The 21,408-nt window shown below is 36.2% G+C and overlaps 2 protein-coding genes across 3 annotated transcripts in view; both read right to left on the reverse strand.

The window, feature by feature from the left end:
- LOC139691779 (integrin beta-PS-like) overlaps window positions 1-566 on the reverse strand; it is a 73,017-nt gene extending 72,451 nt beyond the window's left edge. For both annotated transcript variants that reach the window (XM_071589639.1, XM_071589638.1), the window contains exon 1: window positions 449-566. The gene's annotated coding sequence lies outside the window, so the exon portion shown is untranslated. The remainder of the gene's footprint in view (window positions 1-448) is intronic.
- A 10,751-nt stretch (window positions 567-11,317) lies between these two features.
- RhoGAP19D (Rho GTPase activating protein at 19D) overlaps window positions 11,318-21,408 on the reverse strand; it is a 636,771-nt gene continuing 626,680 nt past the window's right edge. Inside the window, exons 27-30 of the mRNA XM_071589802.1 lie at window positions 21,002-21,059; window positions 16,593-16,672; window positions 15,332-15,570; window positions 11,318-13,086 (exon numbers count right to left, since the gene is read on the reverse strand). Of these exons, the coding sequence (XP_071445903.1) occupies window positions 12,406-13,086; window positions 15,332-15,570; window positions 16,593-16,672; window positions 21,002-21,059 (1,058 nt within the window). The 3' untranslated portion in view covers window positions 11,318-12,405. The remainder of the gene's footprint in view (window positions 13,087-15,331; window positions 15,571-16,592; window positions 16,673-21,001; window positions 21,060-21,408) is intronic.

Raw genomic sequence — 21,408 nt, forward strand, 5'->3', positions numbered from 1 at the left:
CACAGCTAAATGGTGTGAATTGATAGTTGAAGGAAAGAGATACACAACGTGCCACCAAATAATTATTCTCGAAATTAAATAATGCCCGATTTCCAAATAAATTAGACCCAATTGCTGTAGTAAGTGCTGAAGCCCTAAAGCCAGCAGACAGTACTTTGCATTTTACAACTTCCAATGGCATAATCAAAAACAGACCATTAGCAAACACGTTGGAATACCGCAAACAGTTATATCTGTATGACCACACTATACAGACCCTTTCTTTAATCTATCCTCTCAAACGTCTCAACACTTTCTAGCAACCGCAATTTCCTTTACAACTAAAATCGGGATGGACGCCAATCGTTTTGGACCAATGGATACAAATACAATATAAATAGATCGTCCTCCATTTCCCGTGATGGATTCCTATTAAATTCTCCTTGAGCGTGCAAAAAAATGTACTCACCTACAGAAATGAATAATCCTTCAAAACACCCTCATGTATCACAAATGTTAAAGTTATTGTACCATCCACAACTGCACAATTCACACGTCTTACCACCCACAGATCCAAAGAAAAACTGAACTCATGCCGAATTCCATGAATCGCCTGAATTCACAAACAAAACTCGAATGGACGCGACATGACGTAGCATCTACAGGCAAAAGAATGAACTACCATATAGTGTAAATCAAATTTAAGCGGGAACTGGAATTTACATTAATAATGTTAAAGGCAATAGTTTGAACAGCATTTTCAACAAACAGAAAAGTAAAAAATTATTCCATTTACCGAGTAATTGAAAAACGTAGGTAATATCTATGAAATTATCATTTTTAAGATCAATCTCATTTAAAATTTTGGATACTACATATACGGAAAAAATTATATTACAAATGTTTTTTTCCAAATTGACACACTTGAGAAGGAATATTAAGTCTGCCGAATTAGAAAAATACGATTATTAAGTGCAGTTTTTGTACTTCTCCCAAAAAAATTAAAAAAGCCTGAAATTCTTGCATACATTCATTATACCCCTCCAATGGACTACAACCTTGACGTGGTGGAAGGGCTTGTGCGTTCCGATGACCCCTAGAGCTGTGCTGGCGGAAGTAATAATAATTGCTCCTGGTAGGGTCACCCATGCCAGATAGGTCGAAGGTTAGGAGCCAGACGAAAGGTAGTCCATGCAGTATCTGTTACTCAGTGAGGCAGCTGCAAAGGCATCTGACCCCAGTGGGGTGGCCAGTGAGTGATGGTGACACATTAAAAACACTATTACAGAAGGCAACGGGAAATCACCTCAATTATCATTCGCAAGAATATCCTGATGGACAATATAGAGAATATGAATCCTGGCAACTACAGGACACACGCCAATCAGCCATGTATACTGCCCAGCAGCAGGAGAGGCAAGGCTTCCGTGGTCGTCATCTCACAAAACCCTTGCAAAAGAAAACTGATAGCAACAGGACAAAAGATGCAGAAGAAGAGGACCAATTTTGTTAGAATATGAACTTGGACTGTTAGGACAATGATGAGGACAGGAAAATTAGAGAATATTAAGCGAAAGATTGAAAGAGGAAATATAGATAATTTAGGTTTATGAGAGGTGAGATGGAAGGGTAATTGGGATAGCTGGAGTGAGACTTATAGAATATTATACAGCGACAAGACAACGAGGCTATGGGACAAGAGCCAGCAAGGAGTTGCCATAGTATTAAATGAAGAGGTAGGAAGAAGCATAGTCAACATAGAACAAGCAATGGATAGAATATTACAAGTAGAGATAAAAGCAGAACCGATGAACTTGGTCATTGTTCAGGTACACATGCCACCGAGCAATTGTAAGGAGGAAGAAATCGATAGGATATATAATCAGTTAGAGGACATAATGTCATGTGTTCCTCTAGAAAACATTTGATAGTGATGGGGGATTGGAATAGGACTGTAGGCGCAGGAGGAGATGGTGATGAGGTAGGGCACTTCGGTTTAGGTTAGAGGAATGACCGAAGGAAGAAAGCAATTGAGTTCTGCAGGAGACAGGGACTAGTCATCACCAAACTTGGTTTAGACACCACAAAAGGCATAGGTATGCATGGAAAATGCCAGGTGACTCAGAAAGGTTTCAGTTAGATTATATTCTGGTTAGGCACAGGTTTGGAAACAGTGTGATCAATTCACATGGCTTTCTTGGAGCAGATGCGGACTTTGACCACAATTTAGTTGCTATGAAATGTAGCGTCTGTTTAAAAAAGATAAGGTAGGGGCAGCGGGCTAGGAAATGGAATGTAGAAGCATTAAATGGATAGATAAGGAAGAAGGACCAGGCTGTAGAGAAAATCATGGAGGACAGTAAAGAGCTGAGTACTATTGAAGAAAATTGGAAATGCATCAAGAAAGGGATATCGAAAGCCACGAAAGACACTATAGAAACCATTAACGGGAAAAGGACAAGGAAACCATGGATCACTGATGAAATTATTACAAATATGAATGAGAGAAGAAAATGGAAGAATGTAAACACAGAGTTAGGCGAGAGGGAGGTACAAAGAGAAAGGCAACAAATTAATCAAAAGAAACATGGTCAAAGATGTAGTGTGAAGATATGGAAAGTTTGCAGAGGAAGGGTGAAATTGGTGCGCTATACAGCAAGTTAAATATTATTGGGAAGTAAGAAGGGAAGATCTGTGCTGATAGTTAGAGATAAGTTAGGTAAAATAATAGTTAACACAGAAAAGATCCAAGAGAGATGGAAGGAATATGTAGAAGTACTGAATGGCAAAGAACTTAGGCCAACAAGTTTAGACATAGAAAAGGAGCATGGCATACATGAAGATAGCTTAGGTCCAGACATACTCGATGATGAGATAGAAAGGGCATTAAGGGAGATGAAACTAAATAAGGTCGTGGGGGTGGATATAATTCCGGCGGAACCACTGAAATGTTTAGGAAAATGTGGGAAGAAGAGGCTATATGGGCTGATTCATAGTGTCTATGAGGAAGGAATCTGGCCAGAAGACTTTGTGAGATCAGTTTTAGTTCCTATTCCGAAAAAGGTAAAGGCCACGTCATGTGAGGAATATAGAACAATGAGTTTGATTTCCCACACAGCTAAAGTTGTTCTCAGGATCATCAACAAAAGGATTGAGTAGGGCAAATGAATACTTAGGGAATGATCAGTTTGGGTTTAGGAAGGGGTGAGGTACGCGTGATGCCATTGCAGTAATAAGATCACTAATTGAGAGGAGTATAAAATGCAATCAGAACGTATTTGCCAGTTTCGTATTTTTCGAATAGGTGTTTGATAGAGTGAATAAGGAAAAACCAATGAGTATATTGAAGAAAAAGGAATAGATTACGTACTGGCTTCCCACCATGAGGGCGCGGGTTCAAATCCCGGCGGTGTTGAATATTTTTCAGAGGTATCTCGATCCCTACTTGAGGTGCTTTGTGGGGGGCACTTTGAGTGAGTACGCCGTCCGTCGGATGGGACGTTAAACTGCGGACCCCTTGGCGCCTTTCGTAAAGAGTAGGTTAATGCCGACGCCGGGTTTCTCTCCACCCTTCATCCTTTCCTATCCATCCCCTATGGCGCAAATGACCTTAGCTGTCGGTCGCCTCCCCTCAAAACTACTACTACTAGGAATAGATTGGAGGGTCAGGAGGCTAATCTGAAATCTGCACATGTCTCAGACTGCTACAGGTACAAGTGGAAAACAGAGAGTCCAGATGGGCAGTGTTAGGGAGAGGTGTAAGTTAGGGTTGCCCATTATCACCATTGCTGTTTAACGTATATATAGAGGAAATGATTAAAGAGGCATGGGAGGAACTGGAGGTAGGAATGAAAGTGGGAAGGGAATTCGTAAAATCAGTTAGGTTTGCTGATGACCAAGCTTTAATTTGTCAGTCGGCCAAGGGGTTGCAAGCATTGCTGAGTGAATTGGAAATTCAGTGCAATAGATATTGGATGAGAATCAATATTATTAAAACAAAGGTTATGCGATGTTTCAGAAAGAAAAAGGCTAAGCTAAACATAGAAGAAGCTTTGGTATTTTGGAAGTGTTTTGGACCAACACGGTCAAAGTAGTAGGGACATAAGAAGAAGAATTGCACTAGGCAAAGAGGCTTTCTCAAGGAGGAGGGAGTTGATGACAGAGACTTTGAGCAAGGATATTCAGAAAAGACTCGTAAAAACTTTGATGTGGAATATAGCTATGTACAGCGGCAGAAATGTGGTCACTAAAGCAGGATGATAAAAGTAGATTGGAGGTTTTGAAATGTGGGTGTGGAGAAGAATGGAAAAGGTGAAATGGACCAAAAGGAAAACAAATGAGGAAGTACTAGGTATGGTGGGTGAGGAGAGGGGTTTGTTGGGAGAAATCCGAAGGAGGCAGGAAAAATGGATGATGGGCATATTGATCGGTAGTGGGATGTTGAGGACTGTAATAGAGGGGAGAATTTTAGGCAAAAGAGGAAAGGGCAGGAACAGGATAGGGATGTTGGACGGGATGAAGGGAGGAAGGAGGTACACAGAGATGAAGAAGGACTTGATGTAGAGCAGGCTGCTGGATTGTGTTTTGTTAGGAGTCACAGAATGTTAATTTCGTAGGAATTTCCATCCAAAACCTACCTTAACCGGTAGATTACTTAATAATTATAATTCATTATACACAACTGCTAACTCAGCTGGACCTCACGTACAAATTAATAGTTAAATAGACTAGACCATATTACAATCCATTATTTTTAGCCCATTAAGGTTTTCAAATGCACGAAAACTACAATTTCTAAAATTAAAGATTATTCAAAGGCAACAAATGTAAATGGTACCATAATATCACATGGCCTATATAAAGATACTCTTTATAAAATACTAAAATTTAATATTTAACTTATCTATTCAATATTTTTGCCAACATGAGATATAATATTGTCCGAATCATCAAAAAAGGTTCAGAGTGAAAAAAGATAGGTTTTTGATAAAATGATCACATAACATTATATAAATACTTCATTGGTTTAACTAACTCATAGTAGTTGGAGATTTTATAAAATCAGTGCAATTTGTAGATGATTGAGCTTTAGTTTGCCAGTCAACAAAAGTGCTCCAAGTATTACTGCATGCATTGCAAAGTCAATGGGATGTGCATTAGGCATGGTCCAATGTAAAAAAAACGATGTTTTATAGTTTTGCAGAAGAAAGCTAAGTAAAATATTAAAATATGAAGTCATAAACAAGAGCAAGTGGAACAGTTAACCTATCTTAGAAGAGTATTGGACCAAGGGGGTAAAATTAGCAAGTATATAAGGTGAAGTATGTATTATACAGAGAAGATTTCACAAACAGGAGGGGATTATTGACAGGGATTTTCAGTAAGGATGTTGACATATTGCATACTGGGGTATTCTAATGGGCGATAACCCTCTGTTCCAATGGATTTTTGAAGGGTAGTTTTCAAACATGCATTGCATCTGTTAAATTTTCGTAACTTTCTTAAAAATTGAAAATTTTTAATGAAACTTTGAATGTAATACTAACAAATAATTTTAGTATTTCTTCTCTGTGTGATACTCCATGAAACATTTTCCTTTGTGGAGTGGAGCATATTTAAGAAGAGCACACATACCTCATCTCCTTCTTAATTTTTCTTGAAGCACACACTTTGCATCTACTTGTGTGGTATTTTTTCTTCCCTTTACTCACGATAGGAATGAGATGATGTTTACTAAGGTCTCTCAAGAGACAAAGTATGATCTCTTTATGGAACACAATGCATTGGCTTATAATCACTGTTGTTTGCCAAAGATGATTCATCTGGCTACTTCCTACTTGTTGCCCATTCTTTGGCGGTCTGGAGCAGAAAGTCTTTGAATCAAATCTCTAATTGACTCATTTAGTGTTTTATAAACCCTTAAAACATTAAAAAGAGCACAATTAGTAATCCACAGCACTTACTTCTTAGACCATTTCATTGCTTTTCTCATGATTGTATAATACAATAAATGCACATCTACCCTGTCTATGCCTTTCTTGAACTTATTCTCTTTCAATACAGATAGGTTTTTTGATTGGCAGTCCTGTGATCCCATCTTTCAGCTGTGTATTACCCATCCCAGCTCTGTGAATAATACTAATCATCCTCACCTCCCTTTTGCCTTTCCAAATCGCCTGTAGTACTTCACCTTCATGAGAATACGTATGTACATGGTACCTTTTTCATTGTTTTCACTTCTTCACTCTTCAATGTGGCAGGGAGCCCTCTATTTGACCAGATGATTACAGTAGAGATGCCTGGTGAAACCTGGAGGTGGTCTTTATCGGCAGTCTTCTTGGAGTGCATTCATTAGCTGTGAGTGTCACTTGCAGACATGGCAATTGTCCTTAAGGCGATAGAGATAAGGTTCCTCACCAATAGCTCAGCTTGGGCCATTTGAATAAACACTCACAAAATAATGAGCCAAGGCATTGCGGTACCTGAGGAAGAGATGGAAGAAACATTACCTCCAAAATGTAGAGAGACAATGAATAAGTTCCAAGCTGTTGAAATTGAAGTGTATGTCATAATAGAAATACTGTCTGAAATTTAAATACGGTGAAACGGCTTACACTATCAAAGTTACTTAACAAAATTAAAAATTAAGTTTCAACTGTTCTTATTAAATAACAAAGGCAAATGAAATATTGCCACCAAATATGTAAATAATGTTAATTAAAAGTTACTCCCAAATGATACTCCTAAATAACTTGAATTTTTTCATCCATCCAAAACGGTTGGGATTTAAATTATGAGAATTCTTGCCATCCATATGCAATGTTGTAAGAAAAGGCTCATCAAAGCTTTGATATGGAGTTATTGTTATGGAGCTAAGATGATATGAACTTGTATGGTGAGGAAACATGGTTATTGAAGCAAGATGGTAGGCATAGATTGGAAGTTTTTGATATGTGATTTGTGGAGAAGGTGAAGTGGACAGAAAGGAAAACAAAGAAGGTGGTGCTGTGCATGGGGGGGGGGGGGATTACTGGGTGAAATCCAAAGGAGGCAGGAAAAATTGATGCATGGTGTTTTGATAGGTAATGGAATAGTGACGATATGCTACAGAGACGAACTGTAAGCAACCAAGGAAGAGGTACAAATAGGATAAGCATGTTGAATGGATTGAAGGGAGAAAGGAAGTATATGGAATCGAAGAAGGGTTTATTGTAGTGTCAGATGTCAGTTTGTGTTTATTATGAGAAGTAAGAAATCTACTTTTGTGTAGTATGTATCCTGCCAAAAGCAATATTAAATGGAAGTATACCAATAATAATAAGATATGGCGGCCAGGGAAGAGGAGGTTTGGAAAATTGTGGACCACAATTTATCTATGTGGCCTGATGGGGGACATCCAGACCATTTTCGAGTTCAATGAGTTGGTAATTACATAAAAAATGGACTATCATTTTAATTTGGTAGTTCTGTTTGTGGTAGGTTTTGTATGGAGACAAACTGAACACCACCATATAACATATTATCCACATCTCAACATGGATTTAGGAAAACAAGGTCCACTACAACAGCCACATATCACATGGTGAATCAAATACTTTCAGGATTGGATAATAAAACTGAAACTTGAGGATTATTTTTCGATTTCAGTAAAGCTTTTGACTTCGTCAATCATCAGTTTCTCCTATATAAACTGAAATGCTATGGTATAAGAGGCACGCCCTAAAAATGGATTGAATCTTATCTAAGTGAATGGCATCAGTATGTTGAGCTCTCAAGAAATGGCTCCAAATTTGTTTCCCCTGGTAGAGAAGTGACACTGGGTGTTCCCCAGGGTTCTGTACTTGGTTCTATTTTATTTTTAATCTATATCAATGATCTCCCAGACAAGCTTAAGTTCATTAAGGGGATAGACCCAATACTGTATGCTGATGATACAAATATCATTGTGTCAGCCTCCTCAGTAGACAGTTTGACAAAAAGAGCAGCTGAAGTAGCTCATATTTTCAATGCATGGTGTCTTCATAACTTTCTAAAACCAAATATAAATAAGTCCAGCCTGATTTATTTTACTAATAAAAAGAAAGTTTCAGCTGCAATCTCAGTAAATGTAGAAGGTGTGAGCATTCCCCAAAATTCCAGTACCCAATTTCTGGGAGTAATCCTGCATAGAAACATGTCTTGGGAGGAACACATTTTCAAATTACGTAGCAAGTTAAGCTCCCTATGCTTCCTTATTAGAAATATTAGATATTCTGTAAATTTAGAGGTGCCTCTATCCATTTACTATGGTGAATTTTATTTTTGTGTTACTTTCAGTATCCTCTTCTTGGGTTCCTCTCCCCATATGGGCATAATCTTCAAAATCCAAAAGAGGATTATACGTATAATGAGCATTGCTCCTTGCCATGCACCACATAAACCTCTCTTCAAAAGACTTGGTTTATTACCAGTACCTTGCATATATATATTTAATGTCATCTTACATACAAAGGGTAATATTTCCCAGTACAAGTCCAACCACAATTACCATAGTCACTATACAAGAACCTGCAATGACCTGCACCAACTATTTGTCAGGACACACAAGACTGCCCATGGGCCCAAAGCAATGGGCTTAAGGTTATTCAATAAACTTCCCCATGAAATCAAATATGAAACAAAAGTACCTGTTTTCAAGAAAAAGCTGTTTAACCTTTTAAAAAATAATATGTTCTATTCTGTAAATGAATACCTTGAATTGTCTCTATGCGTCAATTCTGGCTTAAACAATTAATATGTAATTATACTAGTGTATTGGTATGTGTGTGTGTGTGTATATATATATATATATATGTATATATGATATACAGTATATGTATATGTATATATATATATATATATATATATATATATATATATATATATATATATATTGTATTATATATATATATATATATTGTATCTCTTCTAAAATTGTGAAATTTATATCTGACGTGTCCTATATTTGTGTATGCATGAATATGCAACAAATCTCCGGACAAATAAATGTATTATTATTATTATTACTACATTTCTAAGCCTCACCTAATATGATACAGACTGACACTCACTCTTAAATACACTTCTCTGATTTCACATGGTTTTCCTTGGACATTCCACATATGAAATGGGTTTATTACTGTTTATACTCATTATTTGATTGGTTACATAGATGTATTCCCATGAGGATGTATTTTTCTATTGGTACATTTTATGAAATGAAATAACACTTCCTTTTAACCATTCCAGCAACCACATATCAATATGCATACATCGTTTCTCTTGGCACTTTGGGCACTATATTTGGTTTAGAACATACCAAGCATTTTTTTCTATTCTTTTTAATTGTAATGGAATTTCCTCATTTGCACTCATTTCCTCATATTCACAGACATCTCTAAATCACTCAACTAGATAGGGTCATCAAGAGCAAACATGAATTCCAGAATACACACCCATACTTTCCCATACATAATGGATTCTGGCATTTTAGGAATTATCATATGCACCAAGAAATATTCAGCATGCAAAAACTCTTTTGACATTTTGCACAATCTCTACCCTTCCCAACAATGTGCCAGGGGCCTCCTGCCTACGCCTAGTTGTACACTGCAACTAAATTTTCTTTCATCATACTACTCCAAAGTCCCTTAGGCATTTCATTCTCCTGAAGAAATTCTTATATTTTAATACTCATATTTCTCATACTCACCTATAGGTCCTGTATCTTGTGATATTGTATGCATCATGAACTCAACATAAATTTGCATGATTTTTCACTTACACTTTGAATCTTTCAAAGATTTTTACACCATTTTATTTGAATTTTCAACAGTGATGGGTGTTTTTCCCCTTTGAGTTATTTTTTCATTTATTTGAGGAGAGAGAACTAAATTTTTTTTTACACCAATCATATACCAAATATTAGTGAATTCCAACTACAGTCACCAATCTAGAGGTTGATTTGATAGTTGATGGTAGAGGCCACCCCTCTTTAAGCTCTAACGTACGTTAAATTCCCACACCAGGGTAGGGTGGTAAATTACTTCCCTTTTGGTATGGGCAATAGATTGGTGGCATCATTTAATCCAGAAAATAGCATGGTGGTGAGTAAAAAAAGAAGATAATCCCAAAAAATATTAGGTTTTACAGGAATACATTTATATAAATTGGAGATACTTGAGAAAAAACAGCATCTAGCAGGAAATCCATTTAATAATATTATATCTCCTCCCAATGTCTCATAAATTTTCTACGAAATAAAATTTTTTTCTATTCCTCGATCATTCATTTATCATATTTTTGCAAAATTTCCAACAACCTGATTGAAGGTTTTTGTGATGACACGTGTTTTTGCATTATGTATTTATTTTTTTCAGGATTTCCTATGGTATATTGAGAATTTTTTAAAAGCTCTCTTCATTCTTCATACTGAGAATGTCATCTGGAACTGACTGAAGAGTTCATTCAACTACCTTAATTGTACCGCACCAAGTTGACTGAGAACTGTTAACTATTTCAGGCATGTTTTTAAATATAAAGCAATCCATTATAACTCATTAGGGGTTAAGTATGTTTTCACAAACATATGAGATGATAAAATCTTCCTTATTAAAATCGAATGACCATAAAATAACCACATTTTTATCAAAAACTTTATCTTTATTGAAGTGTATCTTGTCATCCAGTTCTGATATGTAATGCTCTACTGTGGCTGAAGTCATCCACTGCTTAGTCTCAAGAACTATTTTATGTTCCCTCAGCCTGATCTTAATCGGCTAATCGGTGTACCTAACATAGCTTGAGCCATAGGCACACAATCTCATTTACACTTTCTGTTTAGAGAGGTGGACTGCCATCTTTCACAGATGGTAGTAAGTTTATTACTACCTTACAGTAGAAGATTTGGTAGCTTATTTTCAAAATTTCTCTTTGCATAAATTGGAGATGACTTGTGACAGAGAAGTACTCTTTGCTACCACCACATTTTGTGAGTCAACTTCCTTGTTATTAGAGGGATTGCTACTCCGTAAAAAACTCAGAAAGTACCAAGACATTTTTCTGTAATCCATTCTCATTTACCCCCTTGAGAATATTGATTGTGCCTTTAACTTAACATTATTGGAACTTAAGTGAAAATTGAGACCATCAGACAGTACCAATATTTCTTCATACAATTCTTGTTTCAACCAAACTGCCTTCTGGATAAGTTTATAATATAATAATAGGTAGGTTCATTCTTGAACGTAGGATGGGTGTGAAATAAAGTGTACATTTTGGAGATGAAATAACTTAATTGAACATAAAATATTTCTGCTCATCGAGATGATGAATAAAATTTAATTCTTTATACACAGGTTGATTTTTTTCACAATAATACACTCAAACCACAAAAGTATCAATGTGATGCTCTTATGGACCGATCTTTTTACATATATTGCATAATTTCCTCTGAAGTACAAGCAGGGCTCAAAATAAGATAGCAAAAAGCATTCTTTTCTCCATCATGACCATTAGACATGCACATACCACCGACCAAAGACATTTGCTCAAGCGCATTCACTCATCAAGCTAAAAAGAATCCATGAATAAAGTTCTTTCGCAAACAGTTGATTAATAAGATTCTTACTTACATCTTGGAATACAATTTACATGGTTCCTCATTAACTCGGAATACAACCTAATGGTTTGATATGCAATGGCTTTCAAAGCCCATACAATGTGCTTGCAAATATATTTCAAATTAAAACAAGTATAACAGACTCACAGAGGTCTTATCACATTCCTCCCAATATATGCATACAGGGTGGACAAAAACAAATTGCACAGCTAAGTAACACACATCATTCACTTTCACAACATCACAAGGGCTCTCACTCCCAATCATCTTTTTAAGGCATCTTTAAGAACCTATGGTCTCAAAATGTTCACTAAGCATCTTTTAGGTGACTGCACACATCATTAATTTTAGTACATCACCACAAAGTAACATTCATTCTTATCTACATTGTACAAATCTCACTGTGTCCATGATTCCAAGAGTTTCTAAAAGCTTCCACCAGCACACCAACAAGTTATTCGTCAGTGCTTTGGCATCCCAAAATCAGACCAAGAGTTTTAAAATCCATAGATATCATCAGCTGATATTCTCTTTCGAGAGATAATGAAAGACAGGAAAACCATTTGGATTTATGTAAACGAGGACCTTTGACTCCCTCCACTTAAGCTTGTTACTAACAATAAGGGTACATTTTGAACATCAAAATGCTACTCCATGGCAAAAATACTGGAAATTTTGTAAGCATCATCAAAATTAATGTGTTAAAATTACAAACTGACTATTATATTGCTTAAATGATTTTCGCAGATCACTTCATTTAAGATACACATGGATATTAGAGTGGAGAGTCACACATGAGACTCCAATGGTTGTTCATGGACCCTCGTGTTGGGAATACCATGAGGCCTTGTGCTCACACCTCCTCCTGGACCACTGTCTCCCCTGACCACCCCACAGCGTCCAACAACTGCTCCAGGAAGAAGCACATTTATCTCAACGACTAGACCACCTCCATGTACACGACGACATCCAAGGTCAGGAGAACTGGTCCTCAAGCGCTCCCTGGCCAACCAGGCTTTCAGGCCGACTTCCCCGTCACTATCAACCACCCCTCTCTCTTTCTCATCGGGAACAGCAGTTGAGTTGGCACGATCACTATCCCTTCCACCACTCACAGCCCATTCCAACTTGTCAAAGTCCTTGGTACCACCCACAGTGTGGCGCCTCTTGATTGACCTGTCAGGCATTCCATTCTTCCTCTTCAGTTTTGCCTCATCATCACCTCCGCGCTTGACACCAGCTTCCTTCCTCCTCCACTGCCTCTCTCCATCTTTTGTTTTTGTGTTGGCCTCAGTTTTTTCAGTCTTGGAGAGGGAATCAGAGCGTCTGGGCTTTGAGTCTGATACTTCTGAGGAGGAAAATGAACCAACACTCTTACGATTATCTCCACTCCCCACCCTAGCTGCTTTCCCATCAAGAACCTCTCCTGTGGTCTCCTTTTCCTTTCTCACAGATGACTTCTCAGGCTCCTGAAACCAAGACGTTACAATACTTGTTAGGCAAATTGGACATTTCAAAAAATTAAATACCATTTGATGATGTCAAAACATTTGGAATGGCTAAACATTTATCAAATTTCCAGCATTTGTACACTGAATGAGAAAATTGAAGCATTTAAAAATATGTAAAATGTGTTTGGGTCCTTCAAATCACTCGCCTAAGTTTAAATAAATACAAACTTGAATCACTGAAATTCTCATTTAATGAATAGAATTGTAAAATTTAATATATTAGAGGCAACTCAGCAATTGTCAGCATAGGAAGGGAGGCAGCAACCTCATTTATCTGGCTATGGCTAATATGGATTTCCAATTTATCTGGAATTTTTTTTTTTAATTACAGCACTTTTCCAGTAAAAGATCAAGGATATTCCTCATGGTAAAATGCTGCTGCGTACATAATTCATAAGTATTATTTATATTTCACAGATGTATGCCCACAGGAAACTCTCTTCTCTACCAATTACACACCTCTCTATCCCCTGAAATATTACTTTTCCAATGTTTGTCAATTATGAATAACTGATAGTAGTGCTATTCCACTGGACAAAATTTATTGTACAACTGGATTTATTCTCATGATGATGTAATACATCAAAGCCCAGTCGTACAATAAATTTTATCCAGTGGAATAGTACTACTATCAGTAATTCATTGTTTGATTTCCACCACATCATGCCTGAAACTACTCAATTTTAACGTCAATTAATTGGCAGTAAATAATTTGTGTTACTATACTCAACTACACAAAAATAAATAGTAAGCTGTTAAATACTGTATCGAATTTTATTTTGTCATATATTTCTGGTTAATCAGAATTTTCATTTTTCCAGATCATGTCCAATTCATTCCTGCTAAATAAGGTGTCTAAATACACATACAAAAAAACTTGAAGCTAAACAGTTGAAATTTTTAATGTGTGTAATGACTTTAAAATATACCTGAATGCTGAGACCAAGGACTTAGTGGACCTTGAAGACGTATATTTTTATATCTCTTCACAACATATAAAAATGATGGACATTACCTGGCACTTTTATTGAGGCAATGTCATCAAATACCTATTTGAAAATTTTGCTGTTCAAGAGAAGCTGAGTTGGCAAATATGACGTTTAATGTCATACAATTAGAACCCATTAGTAGAATATCATGCATATCAATCATACAGCCATACCTTAGATGAAAAATTAATTGGATGCTCTTGTATTATTTATGCACTAGCTGATAGATGCCCATGAGGAAATGACTTTTGAAATAAGCATTGAATTCAATCACAAAATTGTTTTTCAGCCAAAGCTTTCTCTACCCTGTCACGTGCACTGAGTTCATACATTTGTGCTATGCACCACATTGCTGTGCTCCAACTCCCATCTTGAACACATATGAAACTAAACTATTCATAACATTGTGGTCTTACTGCATACAAAACTGAAGTTCATGGCAGTGAAATCAGTAAGGGTTTGAAGACAGTGGGGAAAATGACCAATAAATGGAAAAGAATTGTGGGAAAGGAGGACAAGAAACCAACTGAATTACCAACCAGAGTGACCTTTAGCATATTGCTGGATCTAATGGCCTACGGGGATCGAGATGGTGCTGGGGCTAACGTACTGGCTTCCCACCTAGAGGGCCCGGGTTCAAATCCCGGCGGTGATGAATATTTTTCAGAGGTATCTTGATCCCTACTTGAGGTGCTTTGTGGAGGGCACTTTTGAGTGAGTACGCGTCCGTCGGATGGGACGTTAAGCTGCGGGCCCTTTGGCGCCTTTCGTTTCGAGTAGGCTAATGCCGATGCCGGGTTTCTCTCCACCCTTCATCCTTTCCTGTCCATCCCCTATGGCGCAAATGACCTCGGCTGTCGGTCGCCTCCCCTAAATACTACTACTACCTAATGGCCTACCCTACTTCCTCACCAGAGTCCTTTTACCTTTCTAGACTCTTATGGTAATCAGTACCTTGTCACATGCATGAAACCATGAAATACTCTGAAATTTGGCCACTGAGGTGTACTTTCTAATAATACACCTGAGTGCACCAATGATCACTTTTAAGAACTTCAGATATTTTTCTAAAATATGCCACACTGCCCCATACCATGAGGTTTGGTTTTGCCTTTACTCCTTGCTTTGAAATGTCTCAAATCTTTGCACCATCTGATGCAGACCATGGTGATATTCTCCTTTATGGGGTAAAACTACTATATGTTGAATATTACCTGCTGGACAGTGGTCCCTAATCTCTCTGGAAGCTTGTTGCTGCTGTCCTCAAAAGAACTACCAGGAGCACTTCTTGAGAGATCAGATGTAACCTCCTTTGTTTCCTCAGATCGGCTCTCTCTTGGTGAACCCTGAGCACTGTAGTGCTCCCCGTGAGATGAATGTGAAGTGCCTGGTCCCAGGAGTGAACGGAGCTTTTTGTCAAATGTTGAGGTGAGGCTGGCCAGGAGGTCGCTCCCTGGAAAATTAACACATCATTCATTTTAACCAGCATATGAAATGTGTGGCACCATTGAAAGATCTCACTCAGTTCACTGCAATCTGCAATGAATGTGGATCACTAAACTCGAAGCCCCATGCAGGGTGAGCTCAAGCAGCAGGTAGAGTAAACTTGATCATGCCCAACTAACACAAATTAAAAATAATGATCATACAGGACACAAGAAAGATGACAAGAAAAAGCCTGTAATGGTACAAGAACAATATATTTAAACAGGGGTGATTAATTTCATAATTTATATAGTTAGCATAGAGTATTAGACCAATCAATATATTTTCAATATCATAGCAAGGGTATGCATTACTTTAATCAATAATGTAATCAATCTATAGAATTTCAGAAGAGATTGAAATAAAAATACAACCCAACAGTTAGATGCTTGCAATGACATAAACATATTGAGAAAACTTCACATTTGTTGCCTCATAAGCATTAATTGTAAATGCCAACCTAAACACATTATTGAGCAATGAATAAGTGATATGTAATTGCTGTAAAACACTTGAATAAAATTAAATCAGAATACAGTATTTATTTAATTGTCAGCAGCTAATATAAAAGCATAGTGTCTTAAATGACGTTTCTGAAAAGCAAAACCTTTTTTTTGTGAGGAGTGGCCATGCTTGAATTATGAAGCACTCACACACATTCAGGCACATGCAGCCTTTCTGGAAACATATAATTAGGAGAGAAAGTTATAAAGACCATTAGATTTGATTGATGCTTATAAGGCTGAGAGGTGAAAAAAAGCAGGACAGTGAATAGTGAAAGAGTTGGGAAAGCAATCATAAAGTGTAGATAAATGAATGGGGTAAGGTGCAGCACACAGAGCCAATGGGGACCACTCTCCTGCCCATGCCTTGCTGGTAGTGGCATTCCATGGGGAAATGCTACAAGTTTAAGCCGTGGACTTAACCCCCCTAGTACAGAACACACTGCAGAAAACACACAGGCCTGCCCCAGATGAGGGAGGCCCTTACCTCCAACATGGCTCAATGGAAAGTTGGCTTGTGGATGTAAGTGTGATAGGAAGCACCAAAAACCATGGCCCTGCGCCTGCCTGCTTCCCATGGCATCAATGGCACGCAAGAGAAGAGAGGGAGAGAGAAAGAGAAGAGAGAGGATAGTCCAGGGGTTGGAGAGAGGGAATAACCAATTAGGCAGATCAGAAATATCTTCAATAACCTCCAATGTTATCTCATTTCTAACACAATGTAATGAGATATTTTTGAAAATGCATAAAACATAAGTTTATATTTCACTTAATAACCACTAGTCACAATTCCTTAAGATTAAAAAAATAATTATTATAAATATCTTATTTATTACTTTTATGGAGAGACTGACTTAAATTTCAAGAATATTTTCTGGTACACAGCTAGGTAAATACCTGAAGCACCTATTGCTATTTTGAAGAGTGGGCTATAATTAAAGGTTAGCAAGGAAAGTAAGATATAAAAAAATGATAAAAATCAAAAGAGACAATTTTTTCAATAGTTTTAGTTAACTATGGATGGTTTCCTAAGTATTTTACCACAGTTAGTACCTCATTTTTATAGAAATCACCCATTTGTAATGCCCAATATGTACAGTGTATTCATAGTGCATGGCAATAGATATAGGCACGAAAAGAATGTAAAATATGTATGCATTATAATACTCAAAGGAATTGCAGTGAAACACCTCTCTAATAGAATTATTCATGCATGTGGTCGACCAGTTTAATTGAGATTTTGTAAGGGTACATCAAAATGTAGTAATGCTAATAATTAATAAAACTTCCTATGCATGTTCCTTAATTCATAAATATTTAGTTCATATAATACCAAAGTGTGATTAGTATTGAGAACATATATAATAAACTTCCTAAAATATATAATCACATCTCTAAATCAATGTTATAATGGAAATTACATATGATTTCATGTAAAAATTCCTCATTCTGAAGCTGGAACCTCCAGTCGCAGAATGAACAGCTCTGCAAATTTCTTTACCTTATTTAATAAACTTCAGTTGTACAGCAAACAATGTGAATATGCAACGTACAATTTTGTTTTACTACAGTGATGTGAGAATATTACTTCATAAACTAAGGTATTACATTATATGATAATATTATGAAAAAATCTAGGGCGCATTAGTGGTATAGTTAATTTCCACCCAATTGAAAGGCTATAATAAGGAAAATCAATGTAAGAGGAGTATAAATGTATTTGAAGGAATGACAAACTTGAAAACTGCACATTCATGAAACAGTACATAAATATGATACATGATAAATCATGAACCAAGATTATGAAAATCACAAGTGGCTTCCACAATTGAGCACATCATTATAGTAATTAAGTAGCAAGGTATGTACACTATGAAGATAATAGTGAGCTTACAGAGTAAATATAAGTATGAAATTTCAATCATTACATGTACATGCACTAAAGACAGTGATAGAGTGGAATATTAGGCATACAAGGTAGAGGCAGAAATAGGATAGGCATGTTGGATGACATGAAGGGAGGAACTAAGTACTGTATGCAGAATTGAAGAGAGTCTTATAGTAGTGTCAGATGTTAGGTTTTATTTTGTCAGGAGAGGCAAGGAAATATATCGTTGCACCACTGTATAGGCTGTGTTCATCCGAAACCTACCTTAAATGATAGAATAACGATAAATATACAAAATAAACATGCAGAAAATATAGATGTGATGCTAGATAAAAACGCAAATTTAGGGCAAATATTAAATAACTGCAGATATCTCAGTAACCAAATGAAAAACTAGGTAAAATATTTAAACATCATAGCCAGCATGATTGAAGTGTAAAGCATTAATACATGTAGGTTAAGCATCAATGCATGATCGGTGGTGCAATTGCCAGGCAGCTTATGAACTACAAACTATGTACATACGTATTTGTAAGTTCTTGTGCAGTAATATTATTTTCATAATCAACCACAATCACAGTACCTATCCATAGAAGTATACTTCAAATGTCTTCGTACTTTCCAGTTTTATTTGAGACACTGCAACTGCATTCATCCTAAATATTGAATCATCTGGAACTTTTTGAAAAACATGCTGAGATACATAATATAAGAATGAAAGTAATGAGGTGATATTTTTCTTGATAAGTTGATAAAGAGAAAGTACATAGTAATTTTTACTGGAAGTAGGTTTGGGAAGGTGGTAGAAGACGTGCATTTTTGAGAGCCAATTTAGTTTAACCTTTCTACGTAGCTCACTAAAAAGAATGAACCGGGACCGGTCAAGGAAATATATTTACACTTGACTTTTACACGTGATCTGCTCGATTCTGCCTTCCCCACCTCTCCTGTGTTCATTCTGTACATGTGTTCCTAACCCTTTTTTTGTACCTGAGGATGACGCCGATGCGTTGAAACAAGTCGTACCTAATAAAAATTTGGTGGAAAGATACATTGTTTTTTTACTTCAGAAATAATGGACACTCTTCATATAATCTTCCTTTAGGACCTCGCCTAACTTAACTATTTCTCCCCCTTTTGCTTCACCTAACAAAGCCCCTTCCACCTCAATATTTGACTCTCCACAAATGCAGATGATACCTTTTTAAAGTGAAACTGGTCACACCGAGTGTTAAATAAAACCAGGGAGATGAATGAAGGATTAAAAGCTCATGGGTATATACTGTTTCTACTAAACTATGTATGTAATTTCAAAGAACATATTGATATTGGCACATATATAATTCATTTAAATCCCTGATAACCAACCCAAAGATCTCTTAAATTGTCTCTAGTACCTACAAGGCAGCATGTGACTGCTTCCCTATTTTTGCCATGGATAATTTATTTTATCACGATGGAGGGAGGAACAATCAACTCGTGGAATACTTTCTTTTGGATCGCTGTATCTATATGTTGCCAATCATGAGAATAGAAGAAAGATAGACAATATTATTCTCCACATAAAAGCAAGGTAAATCAAATTTATGGAGAGGAAAGTAAATTTCCTGGGGAAAAAGAGGAGAGCAGAAAATCCTTAAGTCCCACTGAGAAACAAGTAAAGTTGGAAAGCACATTCATTATGAAGAAGCCAAAACTGAAGCTCAGGACACGTAAGTGTAATCAAACGGCACTTATTCACTTCAGAGTAGTACCCTAAATGGCTTATCAGGTATATTCTACTTCATCAGGGAATATTTTATAGAAAACATGTTTTAAAATTTATTTTTAGAAATTTCACCTTGAACATATGTAGTACTTATTAGCAAAAACAAGAATTCCTTTAAAGTTGTTTAAAATGTAATAATGTCAAATTATATTAACATAAATAAAAGCAACTGGAATATTTCAATTGGATGATAGGTGGTTTGAATCATTTTGAAATATCATTTTGAATGGTAATATCAATCATGCAGGCCATCCCAGTTAGTGGACCATGAGCTGCAAAATTTGCATAAAAATGCATGATAAATTTTGAATCATTGCTTCGGAGAAAAATTGGAACTCATAAAATATTAAATTGATAAATATTTTAGCCTACATCATTATACTGTAATTTTAGGTATGTTATAATAAAAAAATATTATTTAAGTTCATTGCAATAGGTACACACATGTAACTCCATAAAGATATGTTCTATCCACTTTTTGAAAAACTAGTCACATTTCTTATTGATTCATAAATTACTATCAAGGTCATAACCTTCATCAGAGAAAAACTATAACTAAAGGATGTCATCAAAAAGGTTGAAACACATCTCTGCAGTTTTCCATAACTAATAAAATATTTACGAGCAGATCCAAATAGCAAAAGAGCAAGACCATATTGGCCCATTTCCAAATATTTTAATTTCTGGATAAGATAACTGCAATAGTTTGGCTCAAAAGTTTAATGAATCCAGATCAAGAAAGCATTACATATTTCATGAATCACTGTACCATCATAATATTATAATTTGCCAATTAGATGCATGACAAACCAACATATAGGACTTTTTCTCTAACTTTTACTTAACTCCCAATTTAAAGAAGAAAGCTCTTTCACTATTACTATTTTCACTAGCATAATGACCACAAAGAACAGTGACTTTGGCAGGCAAGCAACATAAATTTAAAAATCCTGATGCACTATGGATGACATTTAATTGAATTCCCTAATGATATCATACATTAATTACAAAAGGAAAAACAACATTTGAAATGCAATAAAATAGAATAGTCATGCTTAAAAATGACACATAGCCCAAGGACTCAAAAGATTATGGTGCTCCACTGAAAAAATTTCAATCATTTTGACAAAAGCAGAAAATGGACAAAATAACTGATTAACTAGAAAAATACTACAGAGGAAAATGGTCAGAATAGCTTCCATTATTGAGGAATGATCTCCATTTGGGACAAAGTAAGTACCTGAAACATTTTCTGTTAATAGCAAGTATCTTCTGAGTCCAATGGATGAGGCAATTTCCTGAACTCACCAATCCAAGTTGCACAAATACACAAAGACAAAGAAGAGGAAATTAATTCACTTTTAAGGTGGATGGTTGGAAATGTTGAGAGAGCCACAATGTTTTACAAAGTAAGAGAAGGGTAGGAATGCAACTGGACTATGACAGAAAATTGAAGTAAGAGCATGCATGTATACTCAAGCTTTTAACTCAAACTGGCCCAGAAAGATAGAAATATATTAATGAGCTTTTATTTTGGAGAACTGCAAACCAGATAACCATACAACATACAAAAACAGGAAATACAGATTGTACACACAACATTCTTTTGTTATCTGAAAAATTAACATTCAAAGCAAACACTGTTTA

This window comes from Hetaerina americana, unplaced genomic scaffold, assembly GCF_022747635.1.
Source record: "Hetaerina americana unplaced genomic scaffold, ioHetAmer1.1.p SCAF_4, whole genome shotgun sequence".
NCBI classification, from domain to species: domain Eukaryota; kingdom Metazoa; phylum Arthropoda; class Insecta; order Odonata; family Calopterygidae; genus Hetaerina; species Hetaerina americana.